The sequence below is a fragment of the Siphateles boraxobius genome, unplaced genomic scaffold, assembly GCF_051911475.1.
Source record: "Siphateles boraxobius isolate OS27281-9 unplaced genomic scaffold, OSU_SipBor_1 7, whole genome shotgun sequence".
Lineage (NCBI taxonomy): Eukaryota > Metazoa > Chordata > Actinopteri > Cypriniformes > Leuciscidae > Siphateles > Siphateles boraxobius.
In genome coordinates, this window is record NW_027509197.1 from 38,111,928 (window position 1) to 38,137,609 (window position 25,682).

The window sequence follows — 25,682 nt, forward strand, 5'->3', positions numbered from 1 at the left end:
AAATCTGTGTTTTTAAGCCAAACTTTTCTCAATTTTCTCAGGTTTTGTTCATGATGGAGTGTCTCTTTCCTCCACATCCTTACGGCACACCATTCCCATTGGATCCTTGGTTTTCTAGTGACTTTAATGTCACCTTTAGAGTGTAACTTTGGTAACAATAACAGTATAAATTTGCTCTTGAGAAAAATGTGTCATCTCCACCTCCACACCAGCTAGTTGTGATTTCCAAACGAGGAAACCTCAACAGAAATTTCTAAAATGAATGTCAGTGTTTGTAATTATGCTCAGATCTGTTTATTTTGTTTTATAGAGTTATGCAATATATATATATATATATATATATATATATATATATATATATATATATATATATATGAGAGAGAGAGAATGAGAGGGAGAGCTAGAATAGTCTAAATATAAATGTATTTACAAAACTTGATTAAATAAAAACAAAATCCATTAGCTCATCCAAAAGTTCACAAAAAGTTTTATATATTTGCAAACAGCAATTCACAAACTCCTAACTCACAAATTCATATTGACATATGATACAATCAAATTTACTTTTATGAAATAAGATGCACACATTATTCATGGATACACAAGCATGTTTGCACCTTTCTGTATGAGTTGATTGTTTAAACTGCATTTGAAAATCCTCGTGTGTGCGGATCTATATATTGTAAATGCATTAATTTTGAAAATATTTTAGCTCCCTATGCAGTAGGGATGCTAACCGATGACCGTTTGACCGATGGTTGACCGTCTCAACGTTAACCGATCAAAGTTGTCGGTAGTCGGTTAAAAAAAAAAAAGTGATCTCTAAATTACGCTATTATAGACAGTGGACTAAACGCTACTACAGTTAGCCATCTCATTCCAAGATATTTTTGTGTGTAGTGAACAAATCCCTCACACTCAATTTTTCATAACTCGCCTGTTTGTACTTAATAAACCAATAAAAACATTTGGCGCGAGGTCACAGCGTTTGGGTTCGCGCTCTCACAAGGTTTGCGAAAAGTAAAGGCTACAGGCTAAAACAATGGAGGTTAGAGCCAGGGCAGACGACAGGATGAAGCGTGCAAAGAAAAGTAGTGTGTGGGACCATTTCACCAAAAAGAATGACAAAGTAAGTTGCAACTTGTGTGATACAGTGCTTAAATACAGTAGTAATACTGTAGAAATACATACATCTACATTTCAGTGGTAACAGATAAGGTGATGATGATCATCATCTTTCTTTATTATTGTTAGCACTAACGTTACCTCAAACTAAGCGGAGTCTCTTCGGAGCTGTCATTTTCTTAAATGAGCCGCTGCAATGTTTCAAATGAGCTTCTAACGCTAGACTAACGACTTTATTTTTCAACGCGATCACCTTGTACCGAAACCATTTCAAAACTAAGGAGCCATTTGTCCTCCGATTACAGACAAGCTCCTCGGCGCCGCGTTTGCGGGACTCATGTTTCGCGCTGTAGGGGATTTTAAAAAAGTGACGTGAGTGGACGCGCGGCGCCGGGGCAGTGTGTGTGTGTGTGTGTGTGTGTGTGTGTGTGTGTGTGTGTGTGTGTGTGTGAGCGGGAGGCAGAGAGAGATGCGACAGAGTTGCGAAATTGCAGGCGCGGCTCGAAATGGCTGTTTTTCAAATAGCGTTGGATTATCGGTTAACCGGTTTCAACCGGTTAATGAGGCTCGGTGGTCGGTCAAGAAAATTTTTAGTTTTCGCCGTCCCTAATATGCAGTCTCTATGAAATCATTTTTAAAAATCCTCATCGAGTATTCGCAAAAGAATTGGAAATTCATTAGTCAAATAAGTGTGTGAACCCTACATGTATTTGTATTGTAAATCTATAGTTTTTTTAACATACCAATACTCTTATGCTCACCAATAATCTCAACAAATATAGGAAGACTGCGTTCACAGCGCGGCTGTTTGCTTAAGCCGAGTTATGAAACATCTCCCTGAGCTCTTACTATAGAGATCAATACGCTTCTGCTGGAGAGTAACTGGAGCTGCCGTCGGCCGTTATAATGGGATCAAGACTGGGGCTGAAATGGCAGGTGAAACACCAGTCACATTGTTCTCTCGGTCATTCTATCCGTCTCTCTGCCTCTCCTCCACCGTCTGGCCGCTACAATTCAATTGTAATAGATTTTCAGTGCAAGCTAATGGAGAGCCGGCCTATTAGGACGGGTTTTTCCTCCTGATGGCCTCGTTGTTTTCCGGCAAACCAGGCGATGAAGCGAATAAAAAGGCCCATAAACGCTGTTGTGCTGTCTCTCTGGACACGGGATTAATGAATGACATTTATCAACTTTTCATAACGCGTTCGCTCTGTGCCAAAACCTAGTGTGTTGCCTATATAGGCAGCATTAAAAGTGATCATACATGTACTAGAAATCAGTTTCAAACTTTGGCTAAATTCTAAGGAAAAATCACTTTTATTCCTTGTTAAGAATGCTTTAAATGTTATTTTATTTCATATTTGTGTGTGCTTTATATTTTAGTGCAACAGAAGTAAAAATCCCATTCATTTTCTCCGTAGGGGAATTGATTTTAGAACTATAACTTTTAAACCGTTAAAGACAGACCTACTGTGAGCTACAAGGTTGTTAATCGATCGTGTATGGTTTTGATGAAGCAATCAGCACACATTATTTTAACATTTGTTTTTAAATAATCGCGTTTAACAGTGGATATCCTGGTAAAAAAAAAAAACTACATTACTCATGATTCTGCTTCGAAATTTCCACCAATCAGAGAATCAGAACAGAACATTGCGCCAAAATTGCACCCACTCGACCAATATGCTCTCAAACTATTTAAATATTTGTATTTAAATGCATATTTTGCAATAAACACTTCTAAAAATATAGACGAATATATGGGATTGTTTTTATTTCCTCAATAAAGTCATTAAGTACAAGTTTGGTTTGTTTTTTTCATTTCAAATGTAACCATATTATCGCCCAGCTCTTTGTATGTACAAGTGCCCAACTTTATCTTTATACATACAGTACACTCACATAGGCCGATTATATACTATGTAGCAAACCCCAAATGCTTGATTGCTTATATCGTCACAAAGTGTAAACTTTATTGTCGCCTATCTCTAATCTACTAAATGTATATAAGGCATGAAAATATTAATATACTATTATGATACAGTAATACCTTTATGATTTTCTGCTTTGAAACAATGTGTATTGTGAAAAGTGCTCTATAAATACATTTGACTTGACTTCATACACAGTCTTGTATATTTGACTTTCTATCTGATTTTCAAGCACTTTTTTGCTTAAAATAAAAGTTTGGGTCACGCTTTAGATTAGTGTCCAATTCCTACTATTAACTAAGATTTTTCCCTCCATAAACTCCTAATTACGGCATATTAATAGTTAATAAGGTAGTTATTACGTTTAGGTATTGGATAGGATTAAGGGAAGTAGAATATTGTCATGCAGAATAAGGCATTGAGATGTGCTTCATAAGTACTAATAAACAGTTAGCATCCTAGTAATATGCATGCCAATAAGCAACTAAACTAAACTAAAGTGTTACCAGAGCTTGTAATGTGATTTGGTTTCTGGTTGGTTTGATTCATGACTTGTGACTCTCTAACCAAAAAAATAAAAATAATGGGAAAAATACCGCTGTAAACGTGTCCTCTGAGTCCCTGAAAGCATTGAATTACTTTATTTTTCCGCCAGCTAACACCTCCGAGCTTTTGATTGAAGCACGGCTTCCATAAACCACTCGGGAAGAAACGACGGGAGGCAGGAGAAAGATGCAAGATCCTCGTAATTGATTAATATTAGGTCAATTGGTACAAAAAAAACCTTCATCCCCCTGGCGAAGCAGACCTCGAGGTCACAGACTTCAGGAGTCTGCTGTAATTGGATTTCAAACTCATGAAGGCTTTCCTATTTGTGTTATTAATTGAAAGAGCTTAATTACCTTTTTTTTCTTTTTTTTCTTGCCATTGGTGGCTGTGGAAGTATTCATGAGGTCATATTGGTGCCAAGGTGCCCATCCTGTGAGGTCAAAGGTCATGTTTTCACTCACATGTGCCTTACAGCATTCCACTGCAGTTTTTATAACCTCCTCATAAATCAATCACGTTTCTGGCTCTGTTAACCTCCAGAGACGCTTCCTCCTGCAGATCTCGTTTCTGGCCTAGAAGTGTGCAGAATATACCTCAATACAATCAAGCGTTGTTAAAGATTCACTTTTACATTTTCGGTTTGATAGATATAAATCTTAGAGGAGTAGTTCGCCCAAAAATTAAAAAAAATTGTAATTTACTCCCTTTCATGTTGTTTCAAACAAAATATTCAAATGTTATTGTAGGACTTTTGTTCGTTCAATTTGCAACTGTGATACAGAAATGCATTAAATATTTTCACAATATATTTGCTGGAAAATTAAAATTCAAAAGTCATTTGACTAGTTTAAATTTTAAGCTGTATCATCCAACTCTAATTCGCACACATAAGGTCATTCATATCCAATATTCATATGCAAATACATATTTGTGTTATTTTAGTATCATACTTTTATTATAATTTTCTCCAGAAAATTGAAATGTTGCCACAGCCACTATCTAAAATAAAATAAGTTGTTTTATATATTTTATTTTATTTCTGTTAATGGTTATTTTATTTCAAGTAATGAAAATGTATATTATGGCGTTTTTTGTTTTTGTTTTAGTTAACAATAATAACCCTGGTACATACAGTATATGTTAAATTTTAGCTGTATACATCTGCATTCAAAGTATCGTCATGTTTCACATGTTTCGTGCGTGATTATTTATTTATTTTTTTCCAACTGAGTCATTTAAATGTGTGTTTTAAAATTCATAACACATCTCTGTTTGTTTTTGTTATAGGTATGGAAAAATCGTATCAACCAAGGCCATCTTAGACAAAACCACAAACAAATGCAAAGGTACGTATGTTTATGTTCTGCCCTGTAATATGTGTGGTTTTGCCTTAAGATGGGATTTCATATTGAGAGCTCTGAGAGCTGCTTATTATATTAATGTGCACACCAACTTTCAATTCAAATTTAATTAACAAATCACAAAAATTGCTTTTTATGGCTGAGATAATGAAAGAACACAGTGCAACAGTGCGGTGATAATTAGTAAAATCCCATTGATTTTCTCCATGGTGAAACTGATTTTTAAATGGTTAGTTCACGCAAAAATTATAATTCTGTAATTAATTACTCAACCTCATGTCGTTCCAAACCTGTAAGACTTTCGTTCATCTTCGGGAACACAAATGAAGATCTTTTTAATGAAATCTGAAGCTTTCTGTCCCTCCATTGACTAAGGTATATTCTATTGCAAGAACTAAAATGCATTTAAAGTGCGTCTTCTACACTTTAATGGACAAATAAATAAAAAAACACTGCATTATATTGCATTCCAATGTTAATTCATTTTATATTGCTAGCAAAATCATTGCCGTATATTCTACAAGTGTGTGTGCAAATGTGTAATGAGTGTTTACGCAGGCGTCGGTTTGCGTGTGTTTACGCCCTGCTCTCCGTCATTGCACAGTTTTGCTGTCGTGGGTGTATCGGGAAACAGATACTGCTTCCCAGACCCCTCGCTGTTATTCCTGTCCTGGCCTCGGTGTCTCGACTGAGGCCTGTGGGGTTTGTTCCAGGATCTGGCTGTGTTCCTGGGCTTGGCACCTCGGGGCACGCCTGCCCTGGAGCATGTGGCTTAGTCACAGCCCTGTGGATTATTTATGTGCTGAGTAATTTCAGTCAGGCCCGAGGAGGGTGTTGATGGACCGGCTTCACGTCTTAGTTTCCTGTAGTCCAACCCTTCTCAACCCCGCAGGAATTTTTAAAGAAGCCGGATGGAAAATGTTAACCCTCGAGTGTCCCTGTGAAGCACAGATGCAAATGATCTAAACCCAACCCATAATCTAACCAGTGAAGCCTGACTTTCACTTTCACATCAAACTGATAAACACTGAGCTCATTGTATACTTGCAATGTTTTCAATGTGATTTAGCAGGAAGTGTAAAAAATAAGCTTTTTATTTGACATTAAATGTACTAATGTACAATTACATTAGTTTCACAACCACAAGTTTCTAGTTTAGACTAGTTTCACATTCAAGTTGATTGACACTGTGAAGACGTGGAATAATAACCTAATAATAATATTTTTTGGAATGGAACAGTTTATTGAACCTTAAAATATCTTTCAATAAACTGTTCCATCATATTTGATACATCAGGCTTTTATGGCTCATATAGTATGATGTAGTGACAATATGGAGCTCATACTTGAGGAGGCAAAAACACCTTAATTTTATTCAAATTTATTTAATTTTTTTAATTTGCAATTTGGTGCAGATGCTGATATGTTTATGGACAAAAATATTGCTTATAGTATTAATCAATAAGATTTTGGCATCGGACTGCTTGCATAAAATGCATATAAATATCAGTCGTCATTCTATATCTCCAAATAATGTCTTAGTAAGATTATATTTAAAAGCTGTTTTATGATCAAAGCTCTGTAGTTTCAACACCTATGCAATGCAATATAATGATGATTGAGAGATGAACAAATAAACGTTTCTCAAAAGCCTTTTGATCATATTTGAGACTCACTTTTTAACATGATTTTCTAAAAGAATTAAATGATGTATGGATAATCAAGTAATAAGTTGCTTCAGTACAGTAACTGTTGATCTTGAACTAACAATATAAAGTTATTCTTATGTTTACTTTATAAAAATTAGTAAAGATCTCAGAGCAAAAAGACACGTGAACCACGAGCTGAAGATGAACGTTTTTACAATTATACTAATCAATATGACAACAAAAGATGAGGAGATCAATTTGAGGACAAAAGACATGTAGTAGATTTTGTTGATCATTTAGAGGCCTTAGAAATTCATGCATCAAATATGATTCAGTAGGCTTTATAGGCTTCATTTTGGAAGATATGACGAGGGGTTAAAGTTGATTAGCTAATTTATTTTTAATTTAATTGTACTTTTTAATTTAATTTTATTATTTAATATTTTTATTTTATTTTTTGTTTTATTTTACTTTAATTTTTTCCATGAATCAGTTCAAAGTGTCAGTTTCAGTGAATCAGTTTGAACCTGATTCAATGAATCATTTGTAACATCACTTCACATCGCTCAAGAAGACTCTCCATTCTTAATATATAAAGTAAAAAATATATAATTAGGAAAATATTGCTGTTTATTTCTCTGTGTTAGATTGATCAATATAAATGTGTTAATATTTATAAATGTATTTAACTTCTTGCATTAAACTTTTTGAATCTACTTCACTACAGTGAAATGTTTGGTTGAAATGATGATTCCTCTGATGAAACAAACAACACTTTTATGCTATTTGAAAGCATAAAAGATGTTTAAATCAGATTAAATCAGCTTTGCTAAACACGACATTGTGTCTTCTCTTACATCTAAACAATTCGATCTGATCTGATATGAAATGATCTTGCTGTCCGTAGCGGATGGATCATACCTGTGGCTGCGTTTAGTGAGTGTTTCTTTGTCTTGTACGTCATATATATTTGAGCTATTAGTCAGGATGTTCTGCGCCGCCTGTGTTTGTGGTTTGACCTGTTCACAGATTAAATATAGCAACCGGCTGAAGCAGAGGAGTGTGAAGGGAGGAGCTGAACGTAAAGACTTATCTTGGATCAGCTTCCTCGTGTCCATTTAATTGTTCTCATTAGGGGAAGCAAACACTGATAGTGCAGCGGTTTTCTCACTCTGGGCTCTGAGATAGATTACTCACAACACACTCACAGATAAGATGCTCTCTTGAACCCGCCGCTTTGGTGTTTCCTGCCCTTAAAGTGGCAACCGCTGATGTTTTCAGCAATACACACTTCGCACACGCTCACAAGAGGTCCTGTGTCTGCTGGCGTTTTGTGCATTAAAAAACTAAATACCCGTCAAATGCCATTTTAAGTCATTTTAAGATCTTTTGAGACTTGCATCTTTATTGTTTGGTAAATTGCATCTCTTTTCCTGTAAATAACATAATTTCTTGTTTTTTTTCTTGTTTACACATTTTTAGTAACAGAGTTGCACCTTCCCAAAACGTTTACATGGATAAATGTGCACTTAATCGATTTATGTTTTTCTGGATGATATGACTAAGGGATTAAAGTTGAATAGCTTTAGCAGGCAAAAAACATCTTATTTTTATGAATAAGAACGCTAACTTGTTGAACTCTTTGGCTATGACAGTGGTCTTAGACTTTATACTGTCACCTTTTTATTATTTTGTTTTATTTTGTTTATTTACTTTACTTGAATCACCACATAGAATAATAGAAATGACAGAAAAAAGCAAAACAGCAATTTCATTTTTGAGGTTAAATTGTATTATGTTTTATTAATTTATCAATAATATTAATTATTATGTTTTGGAGATTTTTTTTAATATATATTTGTACAGGTGAAACTCGAAAAATTCGAATACCGTGCAAGAGTTCATGTATTTCAGTAATTCAAATAAAAGGTGAAACTAATATATTTAGTATATATAACTATATACATATGCATGATTATGCTTTTCAGAGGGCCGACATTTCTGTATTTAAAATCCTTTTTTTTATTGATTTCATGTAATGTATATTAGGGTTTTATTTATTTATTTATTATTATTATTATTTATTTATTTTATTTATTTATTTTTATTTATTTACTTTACTTTACTTTACTTGAATCACCACATAGAATAATAGAAATGACAGAAAAAAGCAAAACAGCAATTCATTTTTGAAGGTTAAATTGTATTATTTTTTATTAATTTATCAATAATATTCATTAATCATTTTTGGAGTTTTTTTATTATTATTTATTTTTATATACAGGTGAAACTCGAAAAATTTGAATATCGTGCAAGAGTTCATGTATTTCAGTAATTCAAATAAAAGGGTGAAACTAATATATCTAGTATTTATAACTATGCATGATTATACCTTTCAGAGGACTGACATTTCTGTATTTAAAATCCTTTTTTTTATTGATTTCATGTCATATATTTTGGGGTTTTCATAAGCTGTAAGCCAGAATCATCAAAATGATAACTTTTGCACGATATTCTACTTTTTTGGGTTTCACCTGTACAGTTTTACGCTATAGATTCACCCTATACGCCTTGTTTTTCAGGTTGAAACTGTGTGCTGTCTCTTTAAAGGTGTATCTAAGAGCATGTTGTGGTTGTCTGTCTCTCAGGGTATGGCTTTGTGGACTTCGACAGCCCTGCTGCTGCTCAGAAAGCCGTCAGCGCTCTGAAGACCAGCGGAGTTCAGGCTCAGATGGCAAAGGTAAGAGCACACCTGAGCACACCTGTTCTTCCTGTCCCTGCAGACACGCTTCACTGACTCCAGTGACGTCAGAGGCCGACGGGTGTGAGTGTGAGTAAATGCATCAGCTCGAGGATTAAGACACCCTCACAGGTGCAGCATCTAGACAAACCCGCTGAATGTTTCAACAAATAGGAACATGTCAATTTGTATTGCCAAAAAATGGCTGTTAATATATACATCCTTAAGATTTCTTGCATTGTGGCATTTTCATTACAATTAAACACGTATTCTCGTTATTGTAATGCAAAAAATAAATGATTTTGGAGTTGGCAGAGTGTGTGGTTTACATTTCTGCGGAAGTGAATAATTGAAGGCTGTCATGGTGACGTCTTGTCTGAAGGCCCTATAAAAGCCTCAGTCAGGGTGTGTCTCATAATTGCACTCATAGTTCCCTATCACGTGACTCAAGGACTCTAAAATCTAGTGAGCTGCCTACAGTTTAAGGCATGCTCCTTTCTCTCCCCAGTTTTATTTCTAAACAAATTAAAGATGTTTTGTTTCATTGCCATCTGTTTTTTGTTAACGGAGGGTGTATATTGCAAAAATGCATAATTTTTTTATTTTTTGGTAAAGACAACTTATATTGACTCTGACTTGTTGTTCTTGGTCTTTTGTGATGATTCATTAACAAGGTAATTAGAGCATCAGAATTTCCATGCATATTTATTTAAAGGGCAAGTTTGTAGTGAAAACTGAATTGCAGTCTGTCTGACAGGCACAACTAGGTGGGATATAGTTATGTTAAAGTAAATCAGTACTGACAGTGTTGTTTGTGCTGAAGATATCATTTCAAGAGCACGGTTATCTGTGTTTAATTATGGCTTTTTCCTAAAGGAATAGTTTGCCTAATAAAAATGAAAGGTTTTTTTTTTTTTACCTGCACAGTACATTATAAATGGAGGTGCTTGGACTGGCTTTTTTCATGCTCTCACTCTGGCACAGACATCTTGGCGTGTTGTCCTTGGATGTTTTGTCCTTTCACCTTGTTTATGATATAAACAGATGGTTAGACATCAATATCTCAGACAGGAAGCCCCTGGAGTAACCTAGTGACATGGCACTGTGTCTGAACCCTTCACACCGGCTTTGTTTGCAAAACTAGTTTCCTATTTTTATGTACTTTATGCTGCCTATATTGTTTTAAAAATATGTACACATTATGCAACGACAAATCTCTCAAAAACGTCTTATACTGCATTGTTGTCACTTAACTTCATACTTCTTGCTGTTATTGTACAGTTACAGTTCTCATTTTTGATCTAGTTTTGTGTAAGAAAAACAATCTTTCTGCATTTTAATCAAATGTCAAGTCAAGAAAGAGACATTAATGATCAATGCTTTTGCATTGCATATCGTCGCTGTCGGGTGAATCCATGTGTGTCTAAAACTGCCACACTTCAGGAAATGGAAAAAAAACACTATTTTTTAAATAATTAAACACTATGTTGTCAAAGTTTATATTGTTCCTTTATATTATATTATTAACAATCTGACCAAAGTCAAGCTCAAATGGGAGTTTTTTTTAGGTTTTTGATCAGCAAATTTCTGATATACGTTTTGTCCGTCATTAGAATGACCACATCTAAGGCAGTAAGTGCATCGCAATACGGTTTCATAACTTACAGGTTATAAAGTTTATTGTCTCTATAACTGTCGGTGCTCAGTTTTTTAGTTTTTTTGTCATTTGACCAAAATCTCATGTTATAAAAGAGATGCTAGACCAAGACACTCTTCTCTGCTCCTCAAATACATGAAACATTAGCCTTTATATATATATATATATATATATATATATATATATATATATATATATATATATATATATATATATATATATATATATATAATGGGTGTGTGTGTTTTCTTCCAGTTTTTTATTTACTTTTCATTGGTAAAATATTTGCAAAACCAACAGAGAGATGTACAGGGTGACCAATAGTTATGATTTATGGGAAGAAAACGAAATACTGCACATAGTGTTTTTTGTTGTATACTTCACATTTTGGCATTGTATGTCATCTGGGTATTCTATGCATATAGAAACTTCACATACTGTCCATGGTATTCGTACTATGTACTAGTGCAGGAATAGTAAGAGTAATATATTCTGAACATAGTCTTTTTACACCCTCACATATGCCATGCGTTCCTGTTCATTCTGAGTTTTTTTTTTCTCACACTTTCTCATGTACCATCTGTGTCTGACACACACTTACTCCATACGCATATTGTGTGCTTTTGCTGTCGAAGTCACATGGTTCATGTTGAGTAAATTGTTAGCAGGTGACACACATGCAAGCCCACACACACTGATACCAATGTTTCCTGCACTGCTATTCAGGATCATTGCTTCATAGTACTCTAGTATGATATATTTCAGACTTAATGATTTAAATATTCATTGTTTTAGAATCTTGATGTGTTTTTTTTGTGCTGGAAATTGGTATTTGGTGTCTATAATGTGAGCTGATCAGCTAATAGGGATGTGTGTGAGATTGATGTAGTGTCTTTCCTCAGTATCTGTATACTGATATCAGTGTAAAGCTCTTAATGCCTGACCTGAGAGATGTGATTCAGCATTGCGTGCCTGCAGTGGCTCCAGTGCTTGAGCTGATCTCCATGTCTGAACAGCCTCGCTCTTTCCGGTAATCTGAGGCCAGCTGCACCAGCCTGGCGTAACTTAGCCTATAGGTGTTTGTAGATTTTCAACAAATCTTTTTAATAATAGTCATGAAAATGTCATGAAAACCCTGAAAAAACACTAATGGAAGAATGGGAATGATGCACACTTGATGATGCTTTTTCTTAACGGTTTTCTCCAACCAACCCAACTTATTTTTTAATGTAACACAAATGTAAGTTTTACGTAGAAACTCATATGTATAGAAAATTTATATTTGTCTACAAAATGCATATATATATTTTATATTTGTATTTCAATATTAATATAAATACACACACACACACACACACACACACACACACACACACACACACATATATATATATATATATATATATATATATATAATATATAAATCCATAATTCTATGTCCTACTTCGTATTGATTAAAATACATGTTAAATAAATACATGCACAGTAGGGCTATTGCAAACAGAATTAAGTACCGGTATACTGGATATTTAATATATATATATATATATATATATATATATATCCAATTTAGTGTGTTACTTTCAATAAAAGGGGTGGTGATGGCACAATGGATACGACACATGCCTTTGGTGTGAGAGACCCGGGTTCGAACCCACTGTGAGACACAAATGTGTCCCTGAGCAAGACACTTAACCCCTAGTTGCTCCAGAGGCGTGCGACCTCTGACATATATAGCAATTGTAAGTCGCTTTGGATAAAAGCGTCAGCTAAATGAATAAATGTTAATGTAATGTAAAAGTGTGGTTACTTTATTTTTAATTAGAATTTTTTTTTTATTCAGTATGATTAAACATGCATATACATACATATATATGCATATAGATATATACATGCATGCATATACATACATATATACATACATGCATATACATGCATGCATACATACATACATACATACATACATACATGGTCAGCAAGGTTTTTTTTTAATCTTATGCTCAAGAGGCATTTGATATATTAATATAATAATATATTTTATTATTTATTCCCTGTAATGTCAAAGCTGAATCATTCTAATATGCTGTTTTGCTGCTCAAAAATAACATTTATTATTATCATCAATATTGAAAAAATGTGTGCTTCATATTTTTGTTGGAACTGTGAAACTTTTTTCAGGATTCTTTGATAATTAGAAAGTTCAAAAAGAACAGCATTTATTTGAAATAAAAAAAATCTGTAGTGTCACTTATGATAAATTTTATCTTGCATCGAAAGCATTTTTCTTTTTTCATATTCTACATATTTCAGTAAATTTTAGTACGTTTTATTCATGCTATTTTGCTTCCAGCACCTTTTAAATAAGAGCTTCCGTATGTCTGGTGTAGCCCGACCCTGATGACCAGGGTTTGCACCGGTATGTGGCTCTGGTATTAGATTTCAGGTCTGGATACGTCTGTTTAAAAACCACACCAGCGTTTTAGTTCTCCCCTGGAGCAAGCCAAGCACATTGTGAATTTATTTGCCATTCAAAAACGGGCCCATAAAACACCCGCTAATGGCTACAGTGTTCGACCTTCTGTGTTCAGTTATGGACATTGTCATTTGTAATAGCTCCATCTTTTAAAAAAAATAAATAAACATTGTTTTTGATGACTCTTAAGGATCTCCAGCACTCGTTTGCTCTTCCATCCGTTATACCCGTGATGGAGCATCGTTCTCTGGGTACGACAGTACTGCGCCGGCCCTCTGCCATTGTTCACTAATGCTGCTATGCTGATTTTTTTTTGTCAGCGTATTACTTTAGTAATCCAATCCCGCCTCTCCCTTGTCTTCTCTTTGTTCTGCTCATTTTTCCTCCATCTCTTAGGGGTGGAGATTGAACGCAGTAGGATGTTAATGAATATTAATGTAGCAGCCCTTTTGTCCCTGGGGAGAGTCTCTCTCTGCCTGTTTCTCTTTTGGTTTCTGCTGATGGAAGGGAAACTACGGCAGGAAATCAGTCGACGTTTCGCCGCTTGGATGGGGGGTGGCGAGAGCCGCATGCAAATGAACTGCTCATCAATATTAATGTTCACCCTTTATTAGCTAGAGAGTGTGAAGAGGGAGACATGTTTTCACTTTAGCCTCTTTTATGAATTTAATTCACCTGTGCTATGTGTATTTAGATAGTCTTAATTAACAGTTTTACCAAAACTAATGAGCTGCCTACCTAGTCAGCACATTAAGGCATCAACACAAAGCCTTCCTAGATGTAGGCAGCATTGCATGTATCCTTTGCAGAGATACAAGTTTCCCCAAGATATGAAGCATATATGTACATATATGTGTAATATGTAAAGTATATAATCAGCCCCAACCAATGACGATTGACTGGAAATGATGTTGGTTACTTTAATTATATTTGTCCATGTTGCAATGGGTAGCTCCGCCCATAGTAAAAATCTATTTGTCCACATTCTTGTTCCACATAACTGTATATTAAAAATCAAATTCTGATGGGCTGTGATTATATTATATAGTTTTGCTCTAAAATTCTAGGCAGACAAACTGCTTGTTGCTTTGAGTTTGTTAGGAAGTGTAAAGCCCGGTAGACACCAAGAACTAAGCCCCTTTCACACAGAGATACCGGAAAATACACGGATAAAGTGACCTGGGATTTGACCCGGGTTCGTTTGATTTTGGTACATTCACACTGCCAGTGATTTTCCGGAATCAGAGAGTGCGTTCACACACAACCCGTAAAGACACGTGACATCGATGTGACATGTAATGTCTCAGCAGCGTCTATAGTTTGCTTATGAGCTGCGATTTCTCTCCCGAGAAACCACGCTTGCGCATTTTCTTCTCTTATTCGATCATAAACTAGCGCATTACGTACCGTTCATTAGCCTGCTTTCACTTCACTTCAGCGCCATCATTACGACACGGATTTGATTACAGCTTCTGTTCACACAGTGCGCGTTCCGGGACTGATCCCGGCAATGTTACTAGTTTCCAACCCGGCATCAATCCCGGCATCAATTTCCGAAACTAGGACTGCAGATATTCAAACCGTTAAACAAAGCAGCGCTTGATTACCATTTTGAATATCAATCACACTGATCACTTTCTTCATTCCAGTCAGCTCATGAAATATTTACGCATTCGAATGCTCAGGTAAGATAATGTAAAATCAGAAAAGCCTTCTGTCTGTGCCGTCTTGACCTCTTTGCACGCTCTCATCACTTTTGCTCTTATTCTCATGCACTGACTCATTAATTTAGCACTGACTCGTTCGCTAAACTGAACAGCCAATTAGAGTTTTCTCTTACTTACTTAACGATGGCCCGATGCCGATTCAACATGCTAAATTGGCCCAGAAAAAAACAGACGGCATACGACTAAAGCTAAGCCATCGACGTGCAAAAACCGGAAGACATCTTAAGAAGACTTCTATGTAGGCAACTCACTAGGTTTATGAATAGGCTGATTATTGAATGGCAAAAGTTTGGATGGTCAGTGATTTCTGTTGTCAGATCTCCAGGTGTGCGTCCGTTAACTGATAAAGTGTGTATGTACTGTGACGGAGCTCTGGCAGTGTGTGAATTGAAATAAATGATAAGATCTGAGGGCCTCAGTTGTTTTTACAGGTGTGTGTAACTCAGGTGTGACCATTAGCATCCTTTTAAACTAAAACCTTACAGGGATAGCTCATTTACTCACCCTGGTGTTCTATGCAATATATATTTATATATATCGTGCCTATAGTCGTGTGTGGGCCTTCGGGTTGCAGTGGTTCTGCTCATACTTTACTAATAGGAGATGTGCGGTCCGCTGTGGACTTCGTTTCATTGAAATTCATGTAACATCTGGTGTTCCTCAGGGCTCAGTTCTCGGCCCTGTATTATTTTCTCTTTATATGCTTCCTTTGGGATCCATTTCAAACAGGTATGAAGTGTCCTTTCACCTTTTTGCGGACGACACCCAAATGTATCTGCCTTTAAAGCGTGAGAATAAGCATGCATTAAAGCCTATTTTAGACTGTTTGGGTGAGTTAAAACTTTACGGGTAACTTTTTAAGTCTTAATGAGAGTAAGTCTGAAATTATTCTTTTTGACATCGAATGAACGCAGTGTTCATAACTTTGATTTTGATTCCCCGTCACCATACAGTACCACATTTGTTAGGAATCTGGGTGTATTGTTTGACAACAGCCTTAAATTTGTTAAGCATATAGGTGCTGCTTTATCATCTTCGCATTTTAACTAAGGTTAAGTCATTCTTTAAAGAAGTTTGAAACAGTTATGAATGCCTTTGTTAAGTCTCGGTTGGATTATTGCGTCTCACTGTACGTCGGTGTTCCTTAGTCATCCATCTCACGTTTACAGTTAGTTCAAAGCACAGTGGGCGACTCAATGGGCGTAAATGTGAGCATATTACACCGATCTTGATTTCACTTCATTGGCTTCCAGTTAAATTTAGAATTGATTTTAAAATTCTATTATTTGTATATAACTCCCTTTGGAATCAGGCACCACAATACCTCTCTCTCGTATTGCACCCGAACATACAGTCGAGATCACTTAGATCAGGTGATTCTGAATGACTTCCTGTTCCCAGGAGTAAACTCAAAAATAGAGCTTTTTCGGTTGTTGGACCTAAATTATGGAACAGTCTCCCGGCTTACATTAGAACTTCCCATAATGTATCAATTTTTAAATCTTCTCTTAAAACATATTTATTTTCTTTCCCATTTAATTTTCTATTAATTTTCATCTAGAAACGTACCCATTTTTATAGCTTTTGATTATTGTTTTACTTTCTGTATGTGAATATTGCTGTGTTCTTTTTTATTCCTTTTTTATGCAGCACTTTGGTCAACTTCAGTTGTTTTTAAATGTGCTATATACATAAACGTGTGTGTGTGTGTGTGTGTGTGTGTGTGTGTGTGTGTGTGTGTGTGTGTGTGTGTGTGTGTGTGTGTGTGTGTATATATTTAAATGTTGCATGCCACATGACCAGTACCCAACATCAGACAACCAATAAATTATGAATTATTTACTGCCATTGTGTGAATAATATGTCTGTTTATGAGTATTTTAAAATATAATTTAGTTACAAGTACTTACATTTTTGGGTTAATCTGATTATGTAATCCCAATTACATATAAGTTACTACCAACCACAGATGATCAGTGACGAATAACAAATAAAAGGGCAAAAGTTTCACAGTTTTTGTCTCTTTTTCTCTCTGTCACACTCCCGACAGCAACAAGAGCAGGACCCCACTAACCTGTACATCTCTAACCTGCCGCTGACCATGGATGAGCAGGAGTTAGAGGCCATGCTGAAGTCTTTCGGACAGGTCGTCTCCACACGCATCCTACGGGACAGCAACGGGGCCAGCCGAGGGGTCGGATTTGCAAGGTGAGGGTCCTCATATCTGAACCCAAATCATTATCATCTACTGTTGTCACGCTATCATTCTTTGTGAATTCCCCGATCATGGTTCAAGACTGTAGCGACGATCAGGGGACGGGACGTCCTGGAAAGCCCCTGGCTTTCTGCCCAACACAACACAAACACCTCAGGCCCTCTCATGATTCTTAGTGCCCGTCAGTTGCTTTAAAATATATCTGTGTATATCTGACATATCAGCAAGATAAAGCCAGGAACTCTCTGAACTCACACGGTGCAAGTAAAAACTCGTACTAAGCAAAGTGTTATTCACTTGAGTGAAAAAGTAATCTGAACGGGTTGACTTAATTAGAGAGGCAAGTTTTTTTAATAACAGCGATATAAAAAATGACAAAGGTTTTTAATGTTAACACATGTTAACCTCTGTCATGTTGGTTTTCATATCTCCAAATGTTTATGAAAATCTCAATTTCTACCCCCTTTTGATGATATTCAATGCCAATCTGGGGGGGGGGGGGGTGTAGTTAAAATAATCTAGGCGTTCAGGAAGAATGATATTTAACCAGTTTCATTTATATGCTCAAATATGACAAAATATTCAAATAAACAGCAATAAAATAAATACATATATTTTAAACTGCATATTTTTAAATGCATTTTATACATAAAAATGTCATGCAGACAGTTATTTTAGTATCATTGAGATACTATTATAGTTTTTATTAATATTTTAAGATCTATTTTTAGTTAAAGTTTGTCATTTTGTTGTGTTTTTTTATTTATTTTTATACATATATATATATATATATATATATATATATATATATATATATATATATATCTGTCTATATCGTTTTTATTAATGTTTTTATTGTAGTTTTAGTAATTTTAGTACATCAAGTTAAACTAAATTAAAATGAGAAATATTGCCTAGTTTTTTACATTTTATTTTATTTCAGTTAACATTTATTTCAAGTGACATAAATGTTTTTTTTTATAGTTTTAATTTACCATAACACTGGTTCTTTGAACATTTTTGAGTGACCGCACGCCTGAATCATCGAATCAGAGGTTTAAAACTAAATTACTAAATCTAACTCTAAATGAAGTTTAAATGAGAGCTGCTGTTAAAACCTCTCTGTCTGAACAAGAAAAGAAAGGCGAGTCTAATGACCATCCATGCATGTATAGTGCATTAAAAATAGCATGATCTTAAGTTTATTTTATATATTGTAAAAAGCCCAAGATATGCTTTATATGACTTTTAATTTGACTATAACACATTTCTCAACATTGACAGCTGGTGCAGATGATAGGAATGATGATTGACACTCAAATGTGTAAACCTATAAACCGATAATATGTTTCTCTAGGATGGAGTCAACAGAGAAATGTGAAGCTGTCATCTCTCACTTCAATGGGAAATTTCTCAAAACACCAGCTGGAGTTATGGGTAAGTGTGTGTCTGTGTGCTTCACGTTTACTTAAATAGAATAGTACACGAAAAAATGAAAACGCTATCATTGTTTGCTCACCCACATACCGTTTCCAAATCCTTTTCTTCCACAAAAGATTTCTAAAGAATATCCTTGCCTTTTTCCCCCCAAGTAAATAATGACAGATTATCATTTTTGGGTGAACTTCTCCTGTAATGTGTGTTTTATCTCTATTTGTTTGTGCATAAAAGCAGAGCGCGGCTCTGTTCGAGCACATTCATTCATTCTCTGGTAATGATTCTCCTCGGATGGGGTCTAAATGGAAACAGGCTTTCGGGCATGTGGCGCAACCATTCAGCCATACCAAACAGCTTTCGCACGAATGTTGATTCAGACTTGCTGCACGAAACACTGAAAATCTACAAAGCTGGGTGGAGCTAGATGTTCATAATGCTGCAGCGAGAGCTTATTTGATTCGTGGAGGTTCGTTTGGGGCTCAAGTGAAAGCAATGTGTGCTAATTTTCTTTGAGTGGAATCTCGGCCTTGCGTGGCCTCTCTAAGCATTTTAATTGGATTATTAGACTGAAATAGTCTCCACTGACCATGTCAGAAAGGAAGGAAGGGGATTATACGAAGACAGCTTCCACATTAGATGCCTGTTCTCCAACCATTGTGGGAAAGTCATTGTGGATGGAGCCAGGAAGCCTCAGAGGCTTTAAGACGGAAATCGGCGGTGTGTAACTGGTAGAGATTTTGCTATGCCATTTATGCATTAGAGATATTGCAATGCCATTTATGCATTACATCTGCAAAAATGAATCATAGATGCTGAAAATGTATATAGTGGGTTAAGAAAAGACGAGGATGTTGTTTATTAGGCACAAAGTTTAGTTTTTTACAGCTAGAGCAACTTCAAGTCACACCATATTGCAACCCATTTTACTTCCATAATCATGAAACATGATATTCAGAAAAAATACTTGATTGTATGTCAGGACTTAAGGATGCACAAATACTGAAATTCTGTCTGATGCAGAATCTTACTATGGCTGGTCAAAATTTGTAAGCCACTTGAATGAATAAATGTAAATATAAGTTCATGTAAAACGTAATCTTGATTTGTTAAAAAAAAAAGGAAAATGACTAACTAAATCGTTTTTCCTTTAAGGGTGCATGTAATGTTTTAATCAAATAACAAAAATGTAATAACATTTACTAATAACAAATAACATTTTTAAAGGGAAAGCACTCTTTAAAAGGGTTTCATCTTGTCCATAAACTACTGTTATACATTTAAATGTATGCATTTGGCAGACGTTTTTATCCAAAGCAACTTGCATTGCATTCAAGGTATTCATTTAATCAGTTCATGCATTCCCTGGAAATCTATCATTTCCATAATCTAAGTTATCGCTTTAATTTAAGTGCTAGATGATGAATCTTAAATCTTAAAATAGGTTGAAACTAATTTAATCTGCAAAAAATTAAAATCATCATGGTCATGATATCTTGTCTTGCTCTTTATTTTCACTTCGTGTTTAATGTACTTAACGTAAAGCAGTCCTACTGTGCTATAACAAAATCTCTAACGCTTGAGCCATGTCTGCTGTCACACTATGATGGTTTTGGTTTGTGTTATGAGTGAGCAGAGCATCACGCTGAGAGTTCATGCACCTCCTCCGTGTCTCCACAGCGCCGTCAGAACCCTTGCTGTGCAAGTTTGCGGACGGAGGCCAGAAGAAGCGTCAGAGTCAAAATAAATATGTGCAGAACGGACGAGCCTGGGCCAGAGACGGGGACAGCAGACTCGTGAGTAATGCTCTTTTGCTCTCGGTGTACGGATCACTTTTTACAGCTGCCACCGCTTGTTAGCAAACACACGGACAGCAGAGATGTTACACAACGCTGGTCATGTGGGTGTGTGTGTTTACACAAGCTACTCTAATACAGTCATATATTGCGTGAGCCACACAAGTGATAGTGTGTGTGTGTGTGTGTGTGTGTGTGTGTGTGTGTGTGTGTGTGTGTGTGTGTGTGTGTGTGTGTGTGTGTGTGTGTGTGTGTGTGTGTGTGTGTGTGTAAACTGCTGAGTCACTTGACATCATGCCCATCATGACACTCAGGCTCTGTTCTAAATCCTAGTGGGCTTCCTACACAGGGAGCTCCCTTGTAATACAGCATCCTCACTGAAATATACCCTCATAAGTGACCTAACCCTGATTTGAAATGCGTATGGATATTGGTTAAAAGGGGGGGGGGGGCTATGTATCATTGCTCGTTGGGATTGAATTAATCATATTTATAAACAACATTTTTCTTGCTTTGTCACAATGCATTCTGAGATTTGTATTTATCAATATTTTACAATATTCCTCATCCAGATCACGCTTTATATATATATATATATATATATATATATATATGTACTTATATGTATATATTTATATGTATATATATATATATATATATTTTCTTTCACATCACATTCGCATCACATCACAAATGTCCTTAATTTAGTCGATGCTGTGGTTTTTCTAATAAAAATTACTTTGAACATTTTCATTTTTTTCTGCTTATGTGCAAACCACGCACAGCGAAGGTCGTGGACAGCATGTAATTACAGCACAATGGGTTTTCTATCAAACAAGATCATTTCATTAAACCAATTTTATGGGTTTGCATTTACATTTAATTTAGCAGACGCTTTTGTCCAAAGCGGCTTACAAATAAGGAGAACAATAGGAGCAGTTGAACCAGTTTTATATATATATATATATATGCATACATATAAAACATAGATAGGTTTTTATCTGTATATGCTGGACAGAAGGCGGAATGACTGACAACACAAAATATTTGGCTGCAAACTTGAGGGGAGAGTAGTGGCGTCATTTATTTTCAGTTTTAAGTTATTTGTCAGCAACTAATGTATAACATGTACGGTGGCCCCTTCAAGCATTTGAACACTTTTTTTGCATCAAAATTTTTGCATCAAAAGTACACTATGTAACTTTTGGCCTTATAGCAGTTAAAAATAAACTGCATGCAGATTGAGGAAGAAGATTGTTTTGATTGTGCTTCTGCTCCACCTTACAATGAAAAAAGTTGCTCATTATCATTTAAAGGGACATGCACCGAAACGGGGAGGAGGTAAAAAGGGTGTTGTTTTACACAACCATCGAGGAATTTTAACCAAAGTATGTTACAAACTTTACACGAAGGCCCTAAAGAATCATATCAACTTGTAGAAAATGGCAACCGATGACCCCTTTAAGAGTTATAACCAGTTTAGATCTCAAGCTGACTAACTAAAGACGTTACTGTAGCTTTAACCATTAATAAAAAACTCTGACCTCTCACACCAGAAACACACACTCAAATAACCTCTGACCTCTCACACCAGAAACACACACTCAAATAACCTCTGACCTCTCACACCAGAAACACACACACAGACACACTCAACTAACCTCTGACCTCTCACACCAGACAAACGTCAAAGCAGCCAGAGCTGCTTTTCTTTATTTACGGATATGATGAGACACACACGGGCGAGTGACACATGTATCCGATTTTGCATGAAAACCATCCCACCTGCTCTAAAATAATAACACTTATAATAGACTTGCCATAGTGAAGACAAAAACACGTTTTGGAAGAAGGTTGATTGATATATTTTTTTAAAAAAATAAAAGTTACATAGTACACCTTTAAGTAACAAAATATCATCGCAAGTGTCTGTATCTGTGCTTAACACTTTTCTTCATCAACTTTGCTCAGTGTATTTTAGTGGATTCACAAGCACAAAGTGGCACAACGCTTTTTGTTTTCCCTTTGTAACACTTCAAAAACAGCTATGAACTGAATAGTGTAATAATTGTTTTATCTCTCTCTCTCTCTCTCTCTCTCTCTCTCTCTCTCTCTCTCTCTCTTTCTCTCTCTCTCTCTCTCTCTCTCTCTCTCTCTCTCTCTGTCTCTCTCTCTCTATCTCTCTCTCTCTGTCTCTCTCTCTCTCTCTCTCTCTCTCTCATAGGCTGGCATGACCCTCACGTACGACCCCACCACAGCTGCTATGCAAAATGGGTACGAGACAATACGAGTTCAGAAAGAACCACTGTAACACTGCTATATAAATGCAGTCCATTTACCATTTAATACTACAGTAACTGTAGTATTTGTCGAGTATTATACAACCCCTGAAAAAAATTATGGAATCACCACATTTAGAGGATGTTCACCCATATTATAGCAAATAAACAACATAAACACTTGAATTTTATTTATACTTTTTTTTTATTAATTTGATTAATAAAATATACTTTTTTATACTTATTTCCTCTACTTACTATGGGAAAAGACATGCAATAAATAAAGTAAACGAATTAAGTGGATTTGTTTGAGTTATGTTTCATGAAGCCAGAATTTTAATTTATTGAACAAAACCTTTTTGTGTCATATCTGTGATTTGTTAGTTTGCTATAAAGTAAAAAATCAAGTTTGGTGATTCCATAATTTTTGCCAGAGATTGTAGTATTTATTAATATTTTTTAATTAGCTCGTATTTTAATATTTTCAGCTTTCATTTTAATTCTAGTTTATTTGGTTTTTGATTCTATTTAGCTTTCATTTATTTTTGTTTCTGTTTTAGTAATTTTAGTACTTTAACGTTAACTTATATTTCAGTTAATTGCAACATTTCAAATTTTTTTAAGGTTTTTAGGTGTAAAATTTTAAATCCGCTTTATTTCATAATTATTTATGCTCTTTATAGGTTTTGGTTTCAGTTAACAATAACAACACTATTATAAATATTATTTTATTATTTTATTTTTTCATAGAGTTGCCTTGACACAATAAAAAAAAAACGCAAAAATGTAAATACATTTTTCATCTAATATTTATATATGTTTTTATTTCAGCGTTATTTCAATTAATTATTTATTTTCAATGAATGTATTTTTGTTTTAGTTAACAATAACCACACTGGAGAGAGCATGCACATCAGTTCATACTACAAATGCTTGAACGTTTTTAGTTGAGTACAATAGTCAAGTATTATATATTTATACAAATTAATACTTGAACGAATTATATTTACAAATATTTATATAACAGAAGGTATCTTAGAAGGCGTCATACTCAATGCTATCATACTATATTCACAATATTGCACAGCCTCACACACATAATTGCTTAAATATGTCCTTTTCTTCTCTTTACAGATTCTATCCGGCCGCTTACAGTATTACAAACAGAATGATCACACAGGCGCCCATGTCTCCATACATCTCACCTGTGTCCACATACCAGGTAACACAATATCCAGTTCAGATCGAACCGACCGATCGAGGTCTCAGAGGTGGATGTATCAGAACTGTATTAAGGGACTGTATTTTTATCATTCAGGTCCAGAATCCATCCTGGGTCACCCATCAGCCCTACATCATGCAGCATCCGGTGAGTCTGATCACTGCCTGTCTCTCATGAACCATTTCATGCTGGTCTTCAGCAGTGTTTGTGTGTGGGAGATCTACACTTGAACTGCTCATAGACTGAGGGTGTGGGCGACGTCGACAGAGAGAGTGTCTGAACAGACTTACTAAACAGGAAACCACATTGATTATCAGAATGAACAAACTTATGCCAAATAATATAGTTAATAAGTCTAACCGTAGGCTGGCACGTCAATATTTGACAGCATTACTCATCCAAACAGAATTATAAAGTCTAAAGTTTCCATTTATAAAATATAAATAAATATATATATGTATGTATATATGTGTGTGTGTGTGTGTATATATATATATATATATATTTTTTTTTTAATATATATATATATATATATATATTTATATATATATTTATATATATATATACACATATATATATTTTTTAAAATTCTGCACGCCACTATTAATATAATAGCCTTTTTTTATATTTTTTTATATTTTTTTTAGATTATATTTTATATTATTTTATTAAGTTTTCGGTAATACTTTACAACAAGGTTGTATTAGTTAAGGTTAGTTAATGCATTAACTGACAATGAGCAAAACATTCGTTTTAGAGTATTTGTTCATCTTTGTTAATATTAAATAATATATATATACTACTGTTCATTTAATTAGATATTAGTAAATGTTAAGATTAAAATAACTGAGATTAATAAATGCTTTACAAATATTTTTCATTGTTAGTTCTTATTACCTGATGTAGTTACCTATGAAATCTTATTGTTGTTACATTTACATTTTATTTTTTAATTTTGGTTAATTCTATTATTATTATTATTTTTTTTTTTTTTATAATAAAATAAACTATTTTTTTGTCATAAAAATACCATTTATATGTCGAAGCTCTGGTGTAGATATGCGTCTTTAACTGTAGGTTGTCACATGAACAACCAGTTAGTAATTAAACACATTTAGGTTTTCATAACCTTACAAATTTGCATTTTATCACTACTGTCAAAAATAACACAGTTGGATGATGTGTTCATGTGACATAAGTCATCAGACGGTCACAAATATGTCATGTCTTACTGTAAATAACGTACAAAAAACAGACCCAGTAATTTCCGTCAATTATTTCCATTCTGTCATTTGAGAAACTGCTTTTAGGAGCAACATTGCCCATAACAACATAAAAGTTCACATTTTGTCCCTGATACGTGACGTGCAGCCGCCACGGCTGTGCAGGAAACACTGGTGTGTGTGTGTGTGTGTGTGTGTTTGCATAAGTGCACTATCACTAAATCACACCCAGATGCTGTAGTACAGTGTCGTTGAAGCCCACACCAGCATCAAGAGCCTGAGGGGTGTGTGTGTGTGTGTG

At 35.0% G+C, this 25,682-nt stretch overlaps 2 protein-coding genes across 4 annotated transcripts in view; one reads left to right on the plus strand and one right to left on the minus strand.

Moving 5' to 3' along the window:
* tanc1b (tetratricopeptide repeat, ankyrin repeat and coiled-coil containing 1b) overlaps positions 1-25,682 on the minus strand; it is a 533,291-nt gene that overhangs the window by 147,316 nt on the left and 360,293 nt on the right. The window lies entirely within an intron of this gene.
* The window catches only part of rbms1b (RNA binding motif, single stranded interacting protein 1b), an 82,968-nt gene that overhangs the window by 42,030 nt on the left and 15,256 nt on the right, over positions 1-25,682 (plus strand). For all 3 annotated transcript variants that reach the window (XM_077216253.1, XM_077216254.1, XM_077216255.1), the window contains exons 3-10: positions 4,893-4,951; positions 9,264-9,355; positions 17,263-17,420; positions 18,785-18,864; positions 20,542-20,657; positions 22,882-22,931; positions 24,071-24,158; positions 24,255-24,305. In XM_077216253.1, the coding sequence (XP_077072368.1) occupies positions 4,893-4,951; positions 9,264-9,355; positions 17,263-17,420; positions 18,785-18,864; positions 20,542-20,657; positions 22,882-22,931; positions 24,071-24,158; positions 24,255-24,305 (694 nt within the window). The remainder of the gene's footprint in view (positions 1-4,892; positions 4,952-9,263; positions 9,356-17,262; positions 17,421-18,784; positions 18,865-20,541; positions 20,658-22,881; positions 22,932-24,070; positions 24,159-24,254; positions 24,306-25,682) is intronic.